At 40.7% G+C, this 21,295-nt stretch overlaps 1 protein-coding gene across 3 annotated transcripts in view; it reads right to left on the minus strand.

Annotated features, from left to right (window-relative positions):
* Positions 1-21,295, minus strand: part of PIK3CG (phosphatidylinositol-4,5-bisphosphate 3-kinase catalytic subunit gamma) — a 62,033-nt gene that overhangs the window by 25,349 nt on the left and 15,389 nt on the right. For 2 of the 3 annotated variants that reach the window (XM_089685274.1, XM_089685264.1), the window contains exons 2-5: positions 7,152-9,170; positions 4,429-4,494; positions 2,741-2,966; positions 660-763 (exon numbers count right to left, since the gene is read on the minus strand). In XM_089685274.1, the coding sequence (XP_089541400.1) occupies positions 660-763; positions 2,741-2,966; positions 4,429-4,494; positions 7,152-9,170 (2,415 nt within the window). Of the gene's footprint in view, positions 1-659; positions 764-2,740; positions 2,967-4,428; positions 4,495-7,151; positions 9,171-12,904; positions 13,025-21,295 lie in introns of those variants that run through there. The other variant, XM_089685284.1, reaches the window with a different exon arrangement.

Raw genomic sequence — 21,295 nt, forward strand, 5'->3', positions numbered from 1 at the left:
GAAAAAAAATTAAAGCACCCCTGCTCACACACAAATGCGAATGTGCACATAGGTGCCACACACATATGTAATTGGCAATCGCACCACACGTATCGCCACAAACATCAGCATGAGAGCAACTATTCTATCTCCAGACTTCCTGTTGAACTCTAATCTGGTAACCTGCAAAGGATCGCCTACAGATAATTTAATGTATTGCAGTTTTTTGCCATTCCACAGGGCATGTGAAAGTTTAAAGTGTGACAAGTTAGGTATCTATTTACTCAGTGTACCATCATCTTTTGTATTTTACAAGAAAATGTATCATTTTGTAGTTTATTATTTTGTGTTTGTGTGCACTAAAATTCATTGAAGTGTAATTTTTTCTGAAAATTTGTGTTTGATAAACAGCTGTGCAAATATTGCAACAACCACCATTTTATTCGCCAGGGCCGATGCTTTTTAAAAAATATAAAATCTTGTAGTAATTGTTTAGCAAAAAAAAAGCTGGTTTTTACATGTATGTGAGAAAGGTCAGAATAGGCCCAGTTTTTAATTGGTTAAAAACAAAAGAAAATAGCTAACAACAATGGTATGATGCATAACATTAACTTTCCCTTCAGAAAGGGATGTCAGACCTGTCAAAGCAAACAAGTTTGATGAAGTTATGTTTGACTTACAACCAATCCACCAGCTCGCAGTCCAGGGTCATAGGGTACTCTAAAGCTTTCTGGAAGTAGAGATCCTTGGAGTTTTTCAAGCTTTTGACGTAGTTGTGAGATAACTGAAAAGTAATATGATAAAAAGCCTCAAAAACTCAACACAATACAAATACAGTATCAATCAAATGCTAGTTTATCATGCATCCACGTTCCTTAACCACTTCAATACCAGGCATTTTTACCTCCTTCCTGCCCAGGCCAGGTTTCAGCGCTCTCACACTTTGAATGACAATTGCGCGGTCATACAACATTGTACCCAAACTAAAATTTTAGCAATTTATTCACACAACTAGAGCATTCTTTTGGTGGTATTTATTCACCACTGGGGTTTTTATTTTTTGCTAAATTAACAAAAAAAGACCAAACATTTTAAAAAAAAACCCACGTTTTACTTTGTTTCTGTTAAAAAGTTTGCAAACAAATAATTGTTCTTCATAAATTTAGGCCAAGATGTATTCTGTTACATTTCTTTGGTGAAAATAACCCAAATCAGTATTTATTATTTAGTCTGTAGGAAAGTTATAGAGTTCACAAACTATGGTATAGATCTGAAAATTGATCAATCCTGAAGTACTGACAGCCAATCTAATTTCTTGATGCCCAAAAATGTCAGAACAGTACAGATATCCCCCAAATGACCCCTTTTTGCAAAGTAGACAGTCTGACGTATTTCATAAGAGGCATGGCAAGTTTTTTGAAGTTGTAATTTTTTTGTCATAATTTTTCGGAAAATTAAAAAATTTAAAAAATTATTTTCACAATTTTTTTTTACATACTGTCACCAGTGCAGTACAGTGTCATTATATAACTGGTGTGGCGGTGATCAGGGACACTGATCGGTGACAGTACGAAAAAAAAAAAGGCCGGTACACAGATCTGTCATCGGCTGTGTACAAGGTACAAGGCCGGTGACAGATCTCGCCACAGCGCGGCCCTGTGGGCACGCGAAAAGCGCGATCTGGGAAGGACTTCATATGACCCCCCCCCAGAGGGACAAAGTGTTCGCCCGGCCGTCATTTGACCATAGGCTGGGCGCCAAGTGGTTAAAGAAGAATTCAATGAAAACATTTTTTCTATTGTTGAATGATTACAACCCTGCTGAGGTTTCTATTCCTGTGCCCCTGCTTGGTTGATTATTACTCACCTGACCAGTGGGCTAACTCCAATCAGTCCAAAACTAAAAGAAATTGAAAGGGATTTATCAAAACTGAAGCAGCCAGAATCTGGTGTGGCTGTGCATGGCAACCAGCTTCTATCCTTCACTTTCAAAGCTTATCTAAACAAGCTGAAAATAGGAGCTGATTGGTTGCCATGCAAGGATCCTGGCTGCTACAGTGATGATAAATGTCCCTGTTGTCTAGAGTTTATCTTTTATTAATCGAATAATTCACACTCATTAACTATGAATTTTCATATACTAAAAAAATTGTTGAAGGCAGTCAAAATATCTCTGCACAGATTCCCTCCAAATTGAGGAAATCACCAGTTGTCACCAGAACCAGCGTCCCCATTGGAAGATTCCACTCTATCACTGTTCTGGGGACAACCCAAAATCTAGGATTTACTTTCACTTTTGATGATAATGGTAACCATAACAAATAGAGAAGGGGAATCTCCCTAATGAGGGCACAGACAGCAATAAAAACCTGACATGTAAACTCAAACGCATGTTATTTCCTCTATTTACTCTTCTCTGTTTCCTTTGCGGTCTTTATACAGTGTTCATACATGTTTTTGCACACTGCTTCATTGTGATATATGTGCCTGTATCCCTCAATTTTTTTTATAATCTTTAGTAAAACTCTTATGAATTATAAACAAAAACCTTACAGATATTATGATGCCTTGCCAACTTAATTTTGGTTATAACCTAAGTCTGCATGGGTTCACTTTAGGTGACATGCGATCAAATGTTTGAGCATAACTTGGGTGGTCTACATAATTATACTCTGCTGCACATGAGCCAGTTTGAATCACAGTAGGTGTGTTGAACTGCATTACAATATGCAACCAACTAAGATACAGTATTCAGGATTTACCTTGCGAGGTGACATCGTACTTCTCAGCAGAAACACTTTTGATCTCCATGGTGACTTTATGTAAGACTTCAGTAATTTGAACCTGTTTAATGAAGTCATTTAGCATGGCAGTTCCACAACCTCTTAGGTAAGCTTCCAGGATGACAGCAAACCTCTGCTGATAATGCTTTGACTGCGCAATCTCACTTCTCAGAAACCAGAACAAGAAGTGACCAATTCTCTTGCTCTGCAAAAATGAACCACATTTTGAAAAATGCCTCCAAAACAAATTTTTGTTTTTAAAACTGTACATGCAGCAAATTGAAAGAAGCTATAATATAAATACAAGCAACGAAAAGAAAAATATTGTTTTGTATTTTATATATGCATTTCTGTTGGACTTTCCTATAACTTAGCTCTTAGTATATACAGTAGGTTTGTACATTAATTAACTACATCTTGGAAAGAAGCAGGAATCAATCTTGATATTAATACTTAAAGCTGACATTTAGGTACATTTTGTTTTTGCTGGAAGACCAGACCCAGCAGCAGTGGGGAGATTTCTACACTTTGCATCAATCAGCATGACATGGGAAACAGATCAGTAGAGGTTGTACCCCTGATGCTGTAAAGCAGAAACAAAAATGAACTAAATTTCAGCTTTAAAGCAGACTTTCAGTCATTTTTTCAACTCTCCTTCTATTAAATATTCTGTCCATGCTGTGTTATCATTGAAAGCAAAACTGTAATTTGGTGCCAGTAAAACCCTTTCACTGCTTGTAAATCGCCTAGGTGAATGATGTGGTTTCCATCCTCCGCACTGACTCCCGGGATAGTGCTAGTTTCTTCTTTTTTTCTCATGCTTGTGAGAGTTTTCGGGCAGGGGAGGAAAGCAGGGAGAGTGGGGCAGGGCTGAGGGAGGTCACAGGAGAGCCGAGAACGGCTGCAGAACTGGAGGGGGCCAGAAGAGGGCGGAAATAAGAGGAGACATGTTCACATCGGAAAGGAAGCGCTGCTTCTAATGTGTATGCATGGCCTGGGGCCCTTTTACCACGCATGTGTGAAATTTCACTGGCCTAGCGAGTCAGAGCAAAGGAGGAGACCAGTACACATTGCAATGGAAGCGCTGTTTCTACTGTTCATGCACGGTCTGGAGCCCTTTTACCACGCATGCACGATATATCACTGGCCCAGCAAGGCAGAGCAAACCCGACTATTCCTGGAATACTGCAGCCAGGGCCTCATTTGCCCTCACTACAAATGGCCACTCACACAAGCAGCATGAAGGATAAAAAAAAGTCTTTTTGACACAGAAAAAGTAACCTAATATTGTAATTAATACTAATTCTTAATTCAGCTTTACAGTGTTTAAACTGCAAACTGTTTGTTTTTTATTAAGCATGCTTGACTGCAGTTCCTCTTTAAGTAGGTTTTCCATCTACCCACATGTCCTATGCTACAGATTGGAGGGAGTTTCCAAGAACAAACATTGATCATTCAGCAATTGCCAGAGCCTCTGAAGTTAACATTACTTGAAGCTGTCCACTTGTCTTGACACAACTACAAAATCCAAATGCTATTCACTGCGAGGAATTTGATTTTAAATAACTAGGAAGCTGCATCATACATAAGACACTGGCTTGCTGATATATATATATATATATATATATATATATGAAAAATAAAATAAGTCACCGTCCAAAGCTTACTCTCAATGCACGCTTCAACAGGAACCTTGATAGAGCACTGTCATGGTATGGCTCAAACTTAACAGCCTGCAAGTGAGAAAGAAGAATAAGATAACTGGATCAGTATATTTTTTTTTACAAACCAATTCAAATTAAAATTAGAACAGTTACAAGAATTTCTGTTCAGTGAGGCTGCCAGATATTCTTTGGGCAGGAGTCTACAATAAATGGAAAGTGTCACTAAACCCACATCATAAAAAACTATCGATAACTGCTGTATTATGTGCTGTACATACTCGCTCAGTCACTATGGGATTTGTTTTCTGTATTCTGCATAAAACCTGGTTGAATCTGCTGTTCTCTATCTCCCCATTCTGTCCATGTTCCTAATATAGCTAAGGATTTTGCAGACCAGTGTTTGCAGCTACTGCACGTGCTCACTGAGTTTCTATGCTGAGCATTTCCTCCCTATCACATCTGAGCAGCCCATGTGACTATAGAGTCACACATGTAGATGTATACACAGTGGTAAATGACAGCCCACTCCCTTCCTCCCTTTTCCTCTATGACCACTAACCAGCTAAACACAATGGGGGGTGGTGAGATATTACATCTTGATTGATGGAGGCTTCACTCCCCTTTTATTCTAAGACACAGGCTGGAGGGGCATAACACAACCCGTGACTGGCAGTAATCCGCCCGCACCATGTTATGACCAAAAAAATAAAAAATTTCAAATATATATATTTGTATGATGATTAAAACAGTTTCTTGACATAAATTATTTATTTTTACTCTTTATCCCAAAGGCTTTTTTCATTTTGAACATGTGATCAGCAGCAGAGGACTAGAAGCTCCTCCGGCTTATGTTTCAGGCTGAGAAAAAGCTGGGTCATGTGGCAGCTGCATATCGATTAAGAAAAAGCTATTTAGGTTTTTTTCTTTTTAAAATAATTACAGTGCATTAATCCACAAACAGAAAGAGAAGGAACAATGTAAATGAAATAGTTTGTGTTTAGTATCACTCTAACTGACCAAATACTAGCATGCAGCCTACCTTCACCATAGGTGAAACATTTACTTACTGTGCATATAGCTCTCAGCTTGCAGAGCAGAAGAGAAGTAGAAATCATATAGCTTGGTGGATATTTAGATACTTTTTTCCAACAATTAGTCACAAGACTGCAATAGGAGTGCTCTGCTGTCAGCTATGATGCTAGATCCACCCCACATGATGTGCATGAGTGTCATGTTGGGGGCTAGCTAGGTGCTGGGGGGTGAGAAAAAAGTGCAGAGCTTTAAAATCGAACAGAGTGGCAACACAGAAGACTGTGGATTGGCCAATACTGTTTTGCCATTCTGGACAAGGAACTAATGTGCACTAGTAGGATTATCAGGTATTTATTCTACGCTGATCTAATTTTCAAACTAATGTGCACCACAGATAGTTGAGTAAAATAATTTTAAAGCAAAAAGGGGAAAAATATATTTTTTGGCATTTATTACAATAGGCAACATGCCATTACTGCAGGGTGCAGTACATCTGTCTTTTAACCTATGTCCATGTGTTCTTCACATCCGAGGTATGAGTTGGTTCTAGACATAAAAAAAACCTCTCCTTACATGGGCCTCATTTTTTGCTCTTTAACTTGAAAAAGACACAGTCACCTTTCTTCTCCACAGTCAGGGGAAATACCTGGCACCTCCAGGTGTGAGGCAGCATAGGACAGTGCCCAGGCATAGGAGCCAATCGCTATTCTCAAGTACTCTCACAAGACTGAGGAATTGATGTCCTGATCTCAACAGAGGTGACTGGAGTTGCCAATCATGGGTTGTCCTTTCCAGAGACTCTGCATGGGCAAAGTGACAGTCCTTCTTTAAGTAATTTTTTCAGCAGTAAAAATGTTGTTACTCAATGACCATGTCTCCTGTTGCAGTAGGTGTATTTTGTGTCAAAGACTACAATTGCTACTTTTAAAAAAAAAAAATGGTTTGGAAAAAAAATGGGCAGGTTTTTGACTGAGTGATTAGTGTTCTTAGATTTAAATCACATCAAGTTGCTGTAGAGTTTGACGCTGCATAACACTGCATGGAGTTTGTTATTGTCCACTTCACACATGGTAAAATACTAGTAGAAGTAGAAGTAGTTTGGAACTTTGTTATCCTTTTATAGTAAAGGCTTGTGGGTTGCATGGCATCTTTTGCAGCATTATTTACTGAGGGATGGAGTGAAACCACTTTATGATGCATGCAGCAACCTTATGTTTAACTACTGATTCTGTGCTGATTGATAATTAGGTTTGGTTTAGACTTGGTAGAATCAATATATTGGCTATCATATGCGTGTGTGTGAAACTCAGGGCACTAGATTGCAAGGATGTTAGTTTGCAAGAATGTGCAGAGAGCAATATTTCACAGCTATTTTAAATCACTGCAAACTATAATGGTAAAACACACTTGTGTGCTTAAGTATATTACATAAAAATGATTGATATGTATTATAAAAACAGTGAAATTAGAACAGAAATAAAAAAAAATATTGCTTCAGGTAATAGACATGCAAGAAATACATGCAAAACAATAAACAAAGAAACACTATATTTATAAATGAATAATAAAAGCATCTACAGTATGCCAAGGGAACAAAGCTACATACTGATAAATTATTAGTAAGCCTTTGTACTCACGCAAATAAAAAGTGGTACAGAGGAACTACATGTGCTATTATGCAAAGTGTGGATTACCTGTACCAGCTGTAGCAGATAATGAAGGACATCATCATTCTGTAAACACTCCAGTTTCTGAACTGCCATGGCTCGTACATTTTCATCAGAAAAGTTGCAATCAAGTAGCTGAATTGTTAGACCAACATCCAGAGAGCAGTCATCCCATGCTTCTCTTTTATTTAATAGTTGATATGTTTTGGCCACCATCTCCTGGTCACCCCACTTTACTGAATTTAGCAGTTTAGGGTAGGCCTCTGGGTGCTTCATAACTTCATACCTAAAATGCCACATGAGCTCTTGGTCTTCTGGTGTCAAGGGATGCAGGGGATCTGTAGATATAATTTCTTCAAGCTGCTTCCGTAGCTGGTTGGGCATTTCGGACCTTGCCCTGTCAAGTTCAGGATCAGACACTGACTTGTGTTTGGGAAGGGCTACCGGATGGCAGTATTTGTCTAGACTTAGAGAAATGGCCATTGAAGTATCTTTATCAGGGTTAGTGGCAGATGTCAGTTTATCTGCATTAATACTTCCTTGTTCTTCCCCTTTACCAGGTATTTTCCACATATGAAGGACAAATTCCCCCTGTCTTAACAAGAATCTGTGATCAATTAACAACAGGTTTACATAGTAAAGAAGCTGGTTTTTACATTTTGGGTCTGAGCCAGTAGTATCTGCTGCATGGAGAGTGCCTTTGTTTGAGACAGTCTGAGTCTTACAGGAAAATATTTGTAGATTCAGAAGGGCTCCTTTAGGCAAATCTTTGATTTTTATATCAAATTCCAGCCATGTGTTCCACAGGACCTCTTCTGTAAATGGCTTACAAGAAGTCCTCCTTTGGGAAAGCACCTGCTGTCCATGCTGAATGTTGGCTTCAACAAACACAATGAGTTCAGTATTTCTTGGCAAAACTGGGATATCAAATCCAATAATTTTTACTCTGAACTTTCTATTGCAATCCCAAAGAGATATTGTAAATATCTTCTCGTGGTCTTTTCCCTCAATAGTAAGCTGTTCATGATAACCTGTTACTCCAGTGCAGTCATCAACCAAAGGCCACTCTTCTTTCTGCACCATGTCTTCGGATGGATCAGGAGGGAGGTCAAGAACAAAATGGATCTCATCCCCATTTTTAATACATTGCCTTATGTAAAGAAAATCTTTAAGTGGTGAGTGTCCAATGATGTACTCATCTCTCCCACAAACTCTTAGGACAAAATCTTGCTCACTGTGTTCCTCTGAAATATCCAGTAATGATTTCTTCTTAGCCATTTTTGTAAAGAAGGACTGAAGTACTTCATCTGGTGTGTCATCAATGGACACCCTGATTGTATGGCTTGTCATGCCCTTGTGTATAATTATGAAAATATTATTGGAAGTAAGTTTTTTAGATAAATGTTCTGGAAGTGCCTTTGACGTTACCCACGGGTCCATAGAATATAGCCTGGCATCTCTTTTAACGAGCTCAATCATACGTGGAGTGACCAGTCTACGCCGGGTGAATTCTAGTTCATCATCATGTACATTACTGACATCTGTCACATCATATCCAATTAGATAATTTAACTTTTTCTGGTATTCCACTGTTTCTTCAGAGGATTTTTGTTTTTGGATGATATAAATCTTTCCTACAGTTTTTTGTAAAACCTTCCAGTACATTATGCAGTCTAATGTTTGAATCACCTGATGTTTGTCATATATTTCATACCACTGACCTTTTTTCTGATATTGCAAGAGGAACTGGTCTGGACCAAGTCTGTGGTAGAAATCACTATTGTGACTTTTCTCTATTGCATTCATCCACACTTGTGCTTTCATCTGCTCGACTGTGCAATTTCCAGCAACTTCCAGGAGAATTATGTCTGGAGCCTTGCTATTCTTAAGGCTAGTGGGCAGAATGAATTCTATTGGTATAAGCTCCATGGAGAACACGTTGGATGTTGCAGCTGAGTGGGGTCTCATTTTTCTTCTTCTCCTTTTATTTTCATCTCTTAGTACAACAGGCTGGTCATAATTCTCCAGCGCCATGCCAGCTTCAAGCTGTGAACAGAAATAGAGTATAAAATATACAAACTGACTTTTTTATATGTTTGCTAGTATTACATTTTTGTTGCTTAATAAATAACTAGAATAGCAGAGTCTTGTACCATGTTCGCCACCAATTATTGCAGAAAGTTGGGAGTTCAAGTGATACGCTTTATTTGCTAATTTAAAATGTTACTAAACCAAGGACAATGCACTCACTATATCTGGTCTCCCACAGTACACAGAACATGGAAATGCAATTATTGTAGTAAATATAAACTACTAAATACCGTATTTTTCGCTCCATAAGACGCATCTGACCATAAGACGCACCTGCAGACATAGTACAGGAGATGACCAGAGACTGCATACATAGAACAGGAGATAACCAGAGACTGCGTACATAGAACAGGAGATGACCAGAGACTGCGGACATAGTACAGGAGATGACCAGAGACTGCGGACAGTACAGGAGATGACCAGAGACTGCGGACACAGTACAGGAGATGACCAGAGACTGCAGTCACAGTACAGGAGATGACCAGAGACTGCGGACACAGTACAGGAGATGACCGGAGACTGCGGACACAGTACAGGAGATGACCACAGACTGCGGACACAGTACAGAAGATGACCAGAGACTGCGGACAGTACAGGGGATGACCAAGAGACTGCGGACAGTATAGTAGATGACCAAGAGACTGAGGATAATACAGGGGATGACCAGAGACTGCGGACAGTACAGGGGATGACCAAAGACTGCAGACAGTGCAGGGGATGACCAAGAGACCGCGGACAGTACAGGGGATGACCAAGAGACTGCGGACAGTGCAGAGGATGACCAGAGACTGCGGACAGTGCAGGGGATGACCAGAGACTGCGGACAGTGCAGGGGATGACAAGAGACTGCGGACAGTGCAGGGGATGACAAGAGACTGCTGACCTTTTGGAGAGGGAGGGGGAGTGGGTACCTGAATTTGACAGGTACCCGCTCCCACTTCCGCGGAGTTGTCCTCCCTTTAGTGTTGACACCCGGCTGTTGGCCGGGTGCCCAGTGTGCATGCGCGAGAAGCACTGCGCTTTGTGATTGGTCCGGCGTCTACTGGGACCTGCCATGTGTCCCAGAAGATGCTGTACTATTCACAAAGTGCAGTGCTTCTCACGCATGCACACTGGGCACCCGGCTGTCACAGGCGAGAGCCCACACTAAAGAAGCTGGCGCAGGAAGACTGCGCAGCGTTGGACCGAGGAACAGGTAAGGTCCTGCTGCAGAAAAGAGCTGAGCAGCCGGCCCGGTATTCTGACACGGCGGAGGTGGAAATACCGGATTGGCCGCTCCATATTCGCTCGATAAGATGCACTGACATTTTCCCTCTTTTTTTGGGGGAAAAAAGTGCGTCTTATGGAGCGAAAAATACGGCACCTTTTCTCATCAGCATTATATAGCAGCTTTGTGACTTCTATTAGTGTCCAGCTGAGCACTGGTTAAAACTTGTAGGAGTTTTCATTCTGCTCTGACTGTCCTATAAGGCTGTACAGCACTGATTGGCCCTGTGCTGATCACATGCACCCTCCCAAAGCAAAGAAAAAAACACTCTAGCAATACTAACTAAACTGAGCATGTGCATAGTGACTCCTAGAGCTCTGTACTATCAGCATATGGATTGAGGACAGTGGAAGAAGAGGAAGGATCAGAGAAGACAGGATCAAACAGGATCAAAGCGCTGCACCTTTTTAGTTATTTATGTTTTTGAAGGTTTTTGTTACTGGTTGCCTTTGGTGTTCTAGCTGCTTTTATAGCGAGCGCTCGCTTCTTCTTTTATTATTTGCATCTTAAACTAGGAACAACCATTTAACATGTTCTTGGATCTTGTGACTGCATTAGTTTACTTTTTTATTTTTTTCCCCTTTATTTCCTGTCCTAGAGTGACAATGCCTATCTCTTGTACCCCTAGGGCAGCAAGAATGCTGGGACTACAGAATACCTCTCTCTCAATCCCATTATCTAAGGGGATGTGTGCTCTGGTCCTAACACATTTCCAGATACCACTGCAAAGTGCACAGGACAGCACTGGATATTTACAGATACTTTTTGCATTTATTAAATACCGTAGATACAGTATCTCAAAGAAGTGAGTACACCTCTCACATTTTTGTAAATGTTATATTATATCTTTTCATGCGACAACTCTGAAGAAATGACACTTTGCTACAATGTAAAGTAGTGAGTGTACAGCTTGTATAACAGTGTAAATTTGCTGTCCCCTCAAAATAACTCAACACACAGCCATTAATGTCTAAACCGCTGGCAACAAAAGTGAGTACACCCCTAAGTGAAAACGTCCAAATTGGGCCCAATTAGCCATTTTCCCTCCCTGGTGTCATGTGACTCATTAGTGTTACAAGGTCTCAAGTGTGAATAGAGAGCAGGTATGTTAAATTTGGTGTTATCGCTCTTACTCTCTCATACTGGTCACTGGAAGTTCAAAATGGCACCTCATAGAATGCATGAAGGTAAAAAACCTTAAGACTTTGCAACCACTTTTATGAAACTCTGGTCACCAGAACTTGTCCCCAAAGATTACCTCTCTATTTCTGTTCTGGTGACAGCTAAAAATTTGGAATTTTATTTTATTTTTAGTGATAACGGTTAACAGGACAAAAAAAAAGAGGTGACTCTTCCTAACAGAGACACAGACAGCAAAAAAACCTAAAAAGGTGTTCTAATCCATCTACATACAACTAAATATTAAGTTTTGACTTGAGTTATACTTTAATGACAATGGAAACGGAACAGCCATTTTATTAAAATTACATTACTAGATAACTTGTGCAGGAATTATACTTTTTATCATTTTTTGTGATGGTTCTTCTTTCATGTTAAATATTTACCCCATTAATGACTGTTTATGAGGCAAAATATAATAAAACAGGCTGAATACCTTCAATCTAAATGCCATATTAAATAATTTCCTTTGAAATCAATTTAATGAAAAAAGGACCACAGGAAAAAAAAAAACAAAAACTAATATATATATATATATATATATATATATATATATATATATAGGGAAATTGATAACTAGCAATTCACCATGCATTATGATAAATGATTCAAATATTTGTGGTTAAAAAAGGCAGAAATATTGCTAAAGTGATACTTTTAACCACTAATTAGGAAAGTAAAACAGGGTGATTAAAATGCCTGTAGCAAAAAGACATAATCGTCCAAAAACTTGAATTTTAAAACTTTTTTCTAGTTAACCATAAAAGTATAACCTTAAACTACTTTTGCATTGTTTAACATTTGCATAAATTACATTATGTATTTGCTCTCCATTATTATTGTATAATATTAATGTTGCACATGGTAACCCTATACATTTTTATTTTGTACATATATGCAAAAAACCCCCACAAAACAAAATATTAATAATAATACTTTTAAAATAATGATCAATAAACAAACAAACGGATAACATCTGCAATATTTTTGTGCTGGAAATCTTACTTCTAGTTACCTCTGAATTGGACATTGAAAATACACCCTGACATTGATGTCAAAGGAAAACAGCTAGGACAACCAACAAAAAAAAAGACACATAACAATGTTGATCAGAGTGTCTAAAGAGAAGCACGCAGCTAAGTACTCAACCCTTCAAATACCACTGAACTTAAAAGATGATCAAACATCTGTGCTGAATGAATGAGCCCCATGGACCAGAAGTGATGCAATAAGGACAAATTACCTGCTTATTGGAAGGAGGTGTTGGCCCTGAAGATTCATTTGTGTACAGTTGCAGAGATTACAGACTGCCTATGCTGTTGCCTGTCAGGAGTGTGTCACAGTCACTGGAGCTGTAACTTTATTTCTCCTCTTTACATCTAGAGAGGAAGTGTTGCTGGTAACAGGAAGGAAGTTTTAACCACATTGATTATTCATTTGATTACATATTTAGAAAAGCTACCGACTACTTCCCCTGGCTACAGCATAGACTAGATCAGATATATCATCAAAAACTATGTTTGTACAATTCATGCAATTGTATAATAAGCTGTAGAAAATAGTGCTATGTATGTCTATCAATGATGAATAGTGATGTCATTTCTAACATTTATTAGGTAGTCATGTTACCTTAATAAATGATATCTAGAACAACAAAAGAGGTCAGTTATGTTTCTTAACAAAAATGGCAACTGTGCTAATTTATAATTAGCTTTTAGAGTAAGGTTCATTTCACATGGGCAGATTCCACCAAGCGGATCAGCCTGTTCAATGAGGGATCTCTCCGCTGATCCCTGCTGAGCAGGTGGATGACAGGTTTGTGCCACAACACGCTGTTCTCTATGGGGAGGTCGGATGTAAACGGACCGCCTGTCGGTTTACATCTGACTGTCCTCCGATCTGCTAGACAGACGTCTGGCACATTTTGCTGGCTGAAGCTAAAAAGAGTGGGAAATTTGAGTGGAGAGTGAAAAACAGTTTTTCTTTTGTCTACTGGTGATTGCTGGTGCTTGTAGTTGTTTTACTTTCTTCTTTGGGGTCTTGCTAACAGCTTTCACTTTTTTTAATCACTTTTTCTGTTACTTTTTAAATAGCATTTTTTTTCCTTTCCTTCCTTCAGTCTGCTGATTAAGGGGTCACAGGTGCTTCATATAACTCTCTGTAGAGCTCACTCTGAGCTTGCTCATTCTTGAGTTTGCCTGTATTTTGCTTGCTGGACCTATTCACTAAGTGGACATTTGATTATGTGGAGTTAAAAAACCAGAGTTGAAAACAGGAGATTATAACAGGAGTCTACTAACCTGTAAGTGACAACTGATATTTCCTGTTAATATTGTAACTGGAATAATGAGTGCTAGCAGGGTTGAAGGTTTTGTGCAGTGCACAGTGTGCTGCATGTATGCAACAATGGAGCAACAGCTCCAGGATGGCTACCGCTGCAATAGATGTGAGCGGGTTCCCCTTCTGGAAGCTCATGTTAGAGATCTAGAGGATCAAGTTGCAACACTGGGCAGAACAGTCAACCTTGAAAGGGGTCTTATGCTCTCTGAGCAGGTAGCTAATGGGATTGATGTGGAGGGTGGAGGGGCTAGTCAGGATTATCAGGTAGGAAGATGGGTTACTGTAACAAGAGGGAGTGGTAGGGCAGAAGAGAAAGGCCAGCCCTGGGTTTGTGCACCCAAACAGATTTGACAAGGTGGGTGAAGATGGGGGGGGGGGTGGCAAGTTCAGGAGTGGCAGCTCTGGATGTCGCTACTATCCCTAACAGCTGGGAACGCAGACCATCTGGGAGGGGTGGTGAGGGTAGTGCAGGAAGGCCTAGACAGTTGGTGGTAATAGGGGATTCTATAATCAAAAGGACTGATAGAATAATTTGTCACCAGGATTGCCTCAACCAAACGGTTTGTTGTCTCCCTGGTGCCAGGGTTTGGCATGTGGTGGACCGGGTTGATAAATTACTGGGAGGGGCTAGGCATGACCTAGCTGTCTTGGTCCATGTTGGAACCAATGCCATAGTACATGGAAGGTGGGGGCTCCTTAAGAATCAATTTAAAGAACTAGGCAGCAAGTTGAAGGGAAGGACCTCCATGGTGATATTCTTGTGCCATGCGCAACTCAGGAAAGACAGGGGGAGATTAGAGAACTCAATGCATGGCTGAAGACCTGGTGTAAGAGAGAAAGATCTGGGTTTCTAGAGCACTGGGGTGACTTTTCATTGGGGTGCAACCTATATGCTAGAGATGGTTTGCACCTAAATGGAAGGGGGTCTGCTGTGTTGGGGGAGAGATTTATGGAATGGCTGGAGGAGTATTTAAACTAGGATTCAGGGGGAGGGAGAATTAGATTATATTGGGGCAGACAGATCAGACAGGGGTCAGTCCTTATTGGTGGGTGGAATGGGGAAAGATTGGGGGAATGCTATGGCATGTGATAAGAAGGTGCCCATGTTACAAACAACCATTGGAATTGGTACCATTTGTACAAAAATAAGGAATATACAAAATACGTGCAAAAGGTGTCAATGGATTAAAGTATTTGTTCACCAATGCCAGAAGACTGCCAGGCAAAATAGGTGAGTTGAAAGCTTTTGTGTATGAAGAGAACTATGATTTAATTGGTATTGCTGAATCTTGGCTTCATTCTTCACATGAATGGCTATGTTCTCCTTCAGAGAGACAGGGTAAAAAGGAAAGGTGGTGGTGTCTGTCTCTATGTGAGCAGTGATTTCAAGAGTGTGAAGGAGGACCTAGTTGATGGAAAGTTTATGGAGAGTGTGATGAGGCTGAAGCATTACGTGTGGAACTGCACACGGGCGTGCGTACTACAAAGGTAATCTTTGTTATAGGCCACCCAGCGTTAATGAGAAGAAGACTCAGCTCCCTGCACAGATCGAAAGGGCTGCAAGGGCTGGGACAGTGATAATAATGGGGGATTTTAACTACCCAGAAATTGACTAGAGTAATGGCATTGCAGGAACAGGTAAAGGGCAAAAATGTATAAACCTACTACAGGACAATTTTATGGTACAGTTCACAGAGGCCCCAACTAGGAATGATGCTCTGCTGGACTTGGTAATCTCAAACAATGCAGAGCTTATTACTAATAAAGGAACATCTGGGTAGAGGTGACCATAACATGATTTCATTTATTGTTGGCTGTAAACAACAAGCATACATAGGAAAAATAAAAATGTTCAACTTTAGGAGAGCTAATTTTCCAAGGCTGAGAGCTGCTCTCCCAGACATAGACTAGGAGGAAATATTGGCATCGATGAACACAACACAGAAATATATGCCTATATTTAAAAAGGGATCAAAATCTTTACCAAGTAATTATAGACCTGTTAGTTTAACTTCTATAGTTGGGAAGATACTGGAGAGTTTAATAAAAGAGCACCTGGAGGAGTTCTTGCTGGAAAAAAATATTTTAAGCAACAGACAGCATGGATTCATGAAAAACAGAAGTTGTCAAACAAATCTGATTTCTTTTTATGAGGAGGTGAGCAAAACCTTGGACAGAGGACGTGGTATACTTGGATTTTGCAAAAGTGTTTGACACAGTTCTCCACACACAGCTAATGTGTCAGGTAAAGTCTACAGGCTTGGAAAAATCTGTATGTAAATGGATAGAAAACTGGCTAAAATATCATATTCAGAGAGTAGTGGTTAATGATTCATACTCTGAATGGTAGATCATAAGCTTAATAATGGCATGCAATGCCAAGCTGCGATTTCTAAAACAAACAAAATCCTCTCTAGTGTTAAGTACCAATTCACAAAAAGAACATTGGGGAACCAGGGGCGGACTGACCATTTGGAAACTTGGGCACTGCCCGAGGGCCCGGGGTCAGTACGGGGCCCCATGAGATGCCCCGGTACCTTTTTCATAGGCTTTTTTGAGTTTGGTCAAGGACACAGGGGCCCCATGATCCCCTATTCCCAGGGGCCCCATGAGTTGTCAGTCCGCCCCTGTGGGGAACTGGAGAAAGTGCAGAGAAGGGCAACCAAACTGATAAGACGCATGGAGGAGCTCAGCTATGAGGAAAGATTAGAGGAACTAAATTTTGTTCTCTCTTGAGAAGAGGAGATTAAGGGGGGATATGATCAACCTGTATAAATACATCAGTAGTCCATATAGTGAACTCGGTGTAGAGTTATTCATCCTGAGGTCATCACAGAGGACAAGGGGGCACGCTTTACGTCTGGAGGAAAAGAGATTTAATCTCCAAGTATGGAAAGGTTTCTTCATAGTAAGAGCTGTGAGAATGTGGAATAGACTCCCTCTAGAGTTGGTTCTGGCCAGCTCAGTGGATTGCTTTAACCTCCCTGGCAGTATTCCTGAGTGTAGCTTGGGGTTAACTTTCAGTACCAAAAGCAGTAACCCCGAGATACACTCGGGGTTACCCTGCACTTAAATTGTCCTTCGCTCCCGCGATGTCCCCCCGCAGCGTCCCCAGCCGGGACGTACGGGGGATGGAACTGGCGAGAAATTCAAAAATTTTAAAAGTGACATTCACTCAATACACTAAAATCATATAGTAAAACATTATTGTATCAAACCATTTCACATACATTTTGTCCCTAGTACTTTGTCCTGTGCCCTGCATTTTTACTGTTTTTTCTGCCTGGAAACTGAGAAAAGTCCATGGCGTACAAAAAGCGTCCCTTTAGGTCAAAAGCGATTTTAGACCAGCTAGAGAACATCGATAGTAAATTAGAATCACTTGCAGAATTGAGTGATTTTGCGACTAAGCTCAGTGATGTGCGAACTTGGCGCTCTATTTCAAACTTCAGTGTTTTTGGTTTGATTATATTATTGAATTAAATTTATTATTATTATAGTATTATTTTTTTATGATTATTTATTATATTATAATTTATGATTTCGTGTTTCAAATTGTATCATACCCGAGATGTTTACTAGACTCTTGTTCGGACAGATTTCAGTGAGTTATTCCTAAGAATTACAGGCATACAATAAAAAAATAGATATTTCCATGCAAAAAAAATGTACTGCTTTGAGCACAAAAATACTGACATAATCAGACCGCTAGGGAGGTTAAAAAACACCTGGATTCTTTCCTAGATACACACAATATAACTGGATACTAACATTTATAGGTAAAGTTGATCCAGGGAATATCTGATTGCCTCTCGGGAGATCAGGAGGGAATTTTTTCCCCAGCAGGAGCAAATTGGATCATGCTTTACTGTTTTTTTTTTGTCTTCCTCTGGATCAATAGTGGGTATAGGATCATAACTTTTTTTTTTTTTTTTTTGGTTGAACTGGATGGACTTTTGTCTTTTTTTCAGCCAGATTAACTATGGATCCCCCATCCACCTGTTTTAGTGGATCAGATTGGATGCAAGTGCGTGTAAATGGACACATGTTCGTTTACATCTGCCTCCCCATAGAGAGCAATGTATGGTCCTATCGGGTCCTCCTGAAAAACGAACAGGCAGACCTCATTGGTGAAAAAGGGGCCTAAGGTACACATGGAAAGGCTATACACAGTGGTGTATTTAGGTTTTGTGCTGCCCTAGGCAACACAAAAATCAGACCACCCACGGGAGTGAGCCTGACACTGACCAACAACACCCCTGCCCCCCCACCTGATTACCGCCCCCCCCAGTGAGAGAGAGAGAAAGACACTCACCTTCACAGCTCTAGACATCCCTGGAAATGAGAGTCGGGCTCTGTATACACCATCAAGAAGCCTGCAGCCTCTCTCAGATCCCACCTTCCCATACCACGTGTCCCTTCTTCTGTCCTTTATTCTTCCCCCCTGAAAAATGCTGCCCTAGGCAAATGCCTCGTTTGTCTTGTGGTAAATACGCCCCATCTATACGCCCCTGAGCAAACAAAACAAAATCTATTTCACTGCCCACTTATCAGCAAGCCAGAAGAAAAACTAATTAAAGTCTATTTAGAGAAGGAAAAAAATGTGCATTTATTATTTTTCTCCACAGGAGCCAGCAAAGCATTGCACCCATGATCAGTGGATTAGGGGTTGTGATGTCAGGCTCCTGCAGTCACACCCTTCAGCTTTCTGCCTGTATCTTGTAGGGCTTTTATTCAGAAAGCTGGAGGGCTTGTGGATGGACTACAAGCATGTCAATCAGTGTGACTGTAGAACTACAAGCTGTCTGCCACTGTGGTTTATGGGAGTTGTTTATTCATTCCCACTCTGCAGCTGCACATATACACCACCCTTGTGGTGGGAAATGCCTCTATGATGGTCTGTTGGCTTTGACATCCTCCTGGCAGGATAGCTCATCCAGGCTTGGACCCATCTCTGAACATACCTGAGTTCATCCCTAATCCTGTACAGCAGGCTGTACTTATTCTGAGTTGCATTACACAGCACATAATGTAAAACAGGGGAACTTTCTGACTTTAGTGCAGGCTACTGGATAACATGAGAACTCACTAAATGCTTTCACTTATCACCTTGAAATAAACCCACAGGTAGTACATTGTTGTCATTATACTTCTACTGTACACGTTATGGGGGCTTTCTGCACCATTCACTTCCTAGTTACTGGCAGCTCTTTGTTTACTAGAAGACCTCACGATGTTTACTTCCTCTTAACATTTTTGAACTCATCCCAGGACACAATTCACCATTCAACTCCAACCCTAATAACTGGTTACATTTCCGTGTTTATATTTCCAAAGACTTCAGCTGAAGTGTAAATCTACTGTAACAAAACCCGACTGCATTACATTGTATTTACATTGCAAGCTTTCTACAACCTTTCCTGTGCAGGGATTTCTGTTTTGTTGACTGTCACAGCCCTGAATTGTATGTGTTGTGTGTTTATAACACAAGCCGTCTGTGAAATCAGATCATGGGATCAGCCCTGCAGATGCTAAAAGAGGATATTCAAACAGAAAACAATATAGTTATTGTGCAACATTTCACTGATTCTACACAGGATTTTAAAGAGACAGAGCAATGTACTAAGTTTGGAGTTAGTGCTGGTGTTTTCTCAAAAACAGTAAAAATCCAGCTTAATAATAAAAGAAAACAAATCCATCATACAGTGATTGTCAAACCTCACCTTACAAAACAACCCAATCAGTTTAAAATAGAAATGACAGGCAAAAGATTTGTGTATAGATAAAAAAAAACACTATATACACTTTTTTACCCCTATTTTTTAAGTGATCACATACCCTCTGTTCCCAGCTGCACAGGAGCATTGAGAAGAGGAAGCATCACACTCAGGACAAGTCTGATCATTGGACGCGAGCAGGAGTTCCAACACAGCTAGAGAACTGACCGGAAAAAATTGTTCACGCACAATTGCAATTGACAGGAGTTTTCACATTGAAGTCTATGGGAAGCGTTTTTGCATTAAAGTCTATGGGAGACATTTTCACATTGAAGTCTATGGGAGTCGTTTTTGCATTGATATCCATGGGAGGCAGTGTGTGAACCTAGGCGCCAAGATGCAATTTCTAGTCTCCATGGCGACCTGGCACCTGGGATTTGTCAAGCTCTGCTTTAAAATCTTCCTGACTGAGAACAGGCCTAAATGCAGCTCAGCATTGATACTACACACCATGGGGTCTGTGTATTAAAAAAATCTGCTGTGTCAATCATTTGCATAGGCTCCGCGTTTCTCAGGGACATTAAATTTCTATCGCCTGATGCCCGACACATGTAGTTCTGGGCGCCGGGCAAGAGGTTTCTTTTCCACATTTAGCCCTGCTGCGGGCAAGCAGTAGGGTCTAGAGCCGGTGGATGACCCCCCCTCCCGCCGCCAATGGGATGGGCTGTCCCATCTAGGGACTGTGGCTCTGGGCTCCATCTGCTCAGCTGGGGGCTAGAGGAAGAACAGGACTAATGTATGTCAGACACAGCGGTCTAGGCCTTGTGCAACAGTCCCAACCTTCACTTCTATACCACTGCGCCGGGGTATGGAATTGCCAGGAACCACAGCACAAGAATTACTCCACCGGGACTATTTTTGGGCACCGGATGAGTAATCCTTGTGCTGCGGTTCCTGGCAATTCCATACCCCTGAGGATTGATATAGTAGTGAACAGACCGTCTGGACTCTACAAATAGTCTGAATTGCTGTATAAGGGTTAGTGGAGGTCAGGAACCGCTGCATAAACCTTGAACGGTGCAGAGAAGTACAAGATGCAAGCACTTAAGCCCAGGGGTTAAATAGTCCTGTTCCTTCCCCTGGCACCCAGCTGAGAAGTTTTTTTGTAATTGCAGCACACAAGAGGTTACTCAGCAGTAGTTCTGTTCCTGCCCCAGTTCCCTGCTGACTGCACAGAAAATACTGGAATAGCTGAACAGCCTTAGGGCATATTTACATATGGTGCCCTCTGAAGAGCAATCCACATTCAGATGTTATGTCTCCTCCTCACCACCTGTTTAATCCCCACAGCAGCGCCCCCAACTGCATGCATTGCACATGAATGCAGGAAGCCCCCATTCACTTGAATGGGCTGCTTTAATGTTCTACTGGCACCGGTCACTGCCCTACTGGCACCCCCTCCTTGGAGCATCCAAAAGGTGTCCCAGCTCTTTTACAGCCCTAAAGTGTATACAGAAAACAAAAAATTGCACTGTGCCACTAAAGTGTCTGAGTTTGGTTTGAAGAAAAGGTGATAA

Source organism: Staurois parvus, unplaced genomic scaffold, assembly GCF_062004578.1.
Source record: "Staurois parvus isolate SC_StPar_1 unplaced genomic scaffold, SC_StPar_1.0 ptg000019l, whole genome shotgun sequence".
NCBI lineage: Eukaryota > Metazoa > Chordata > Amphibia > Anura > Ranidae > Staurois > Staurois parvus.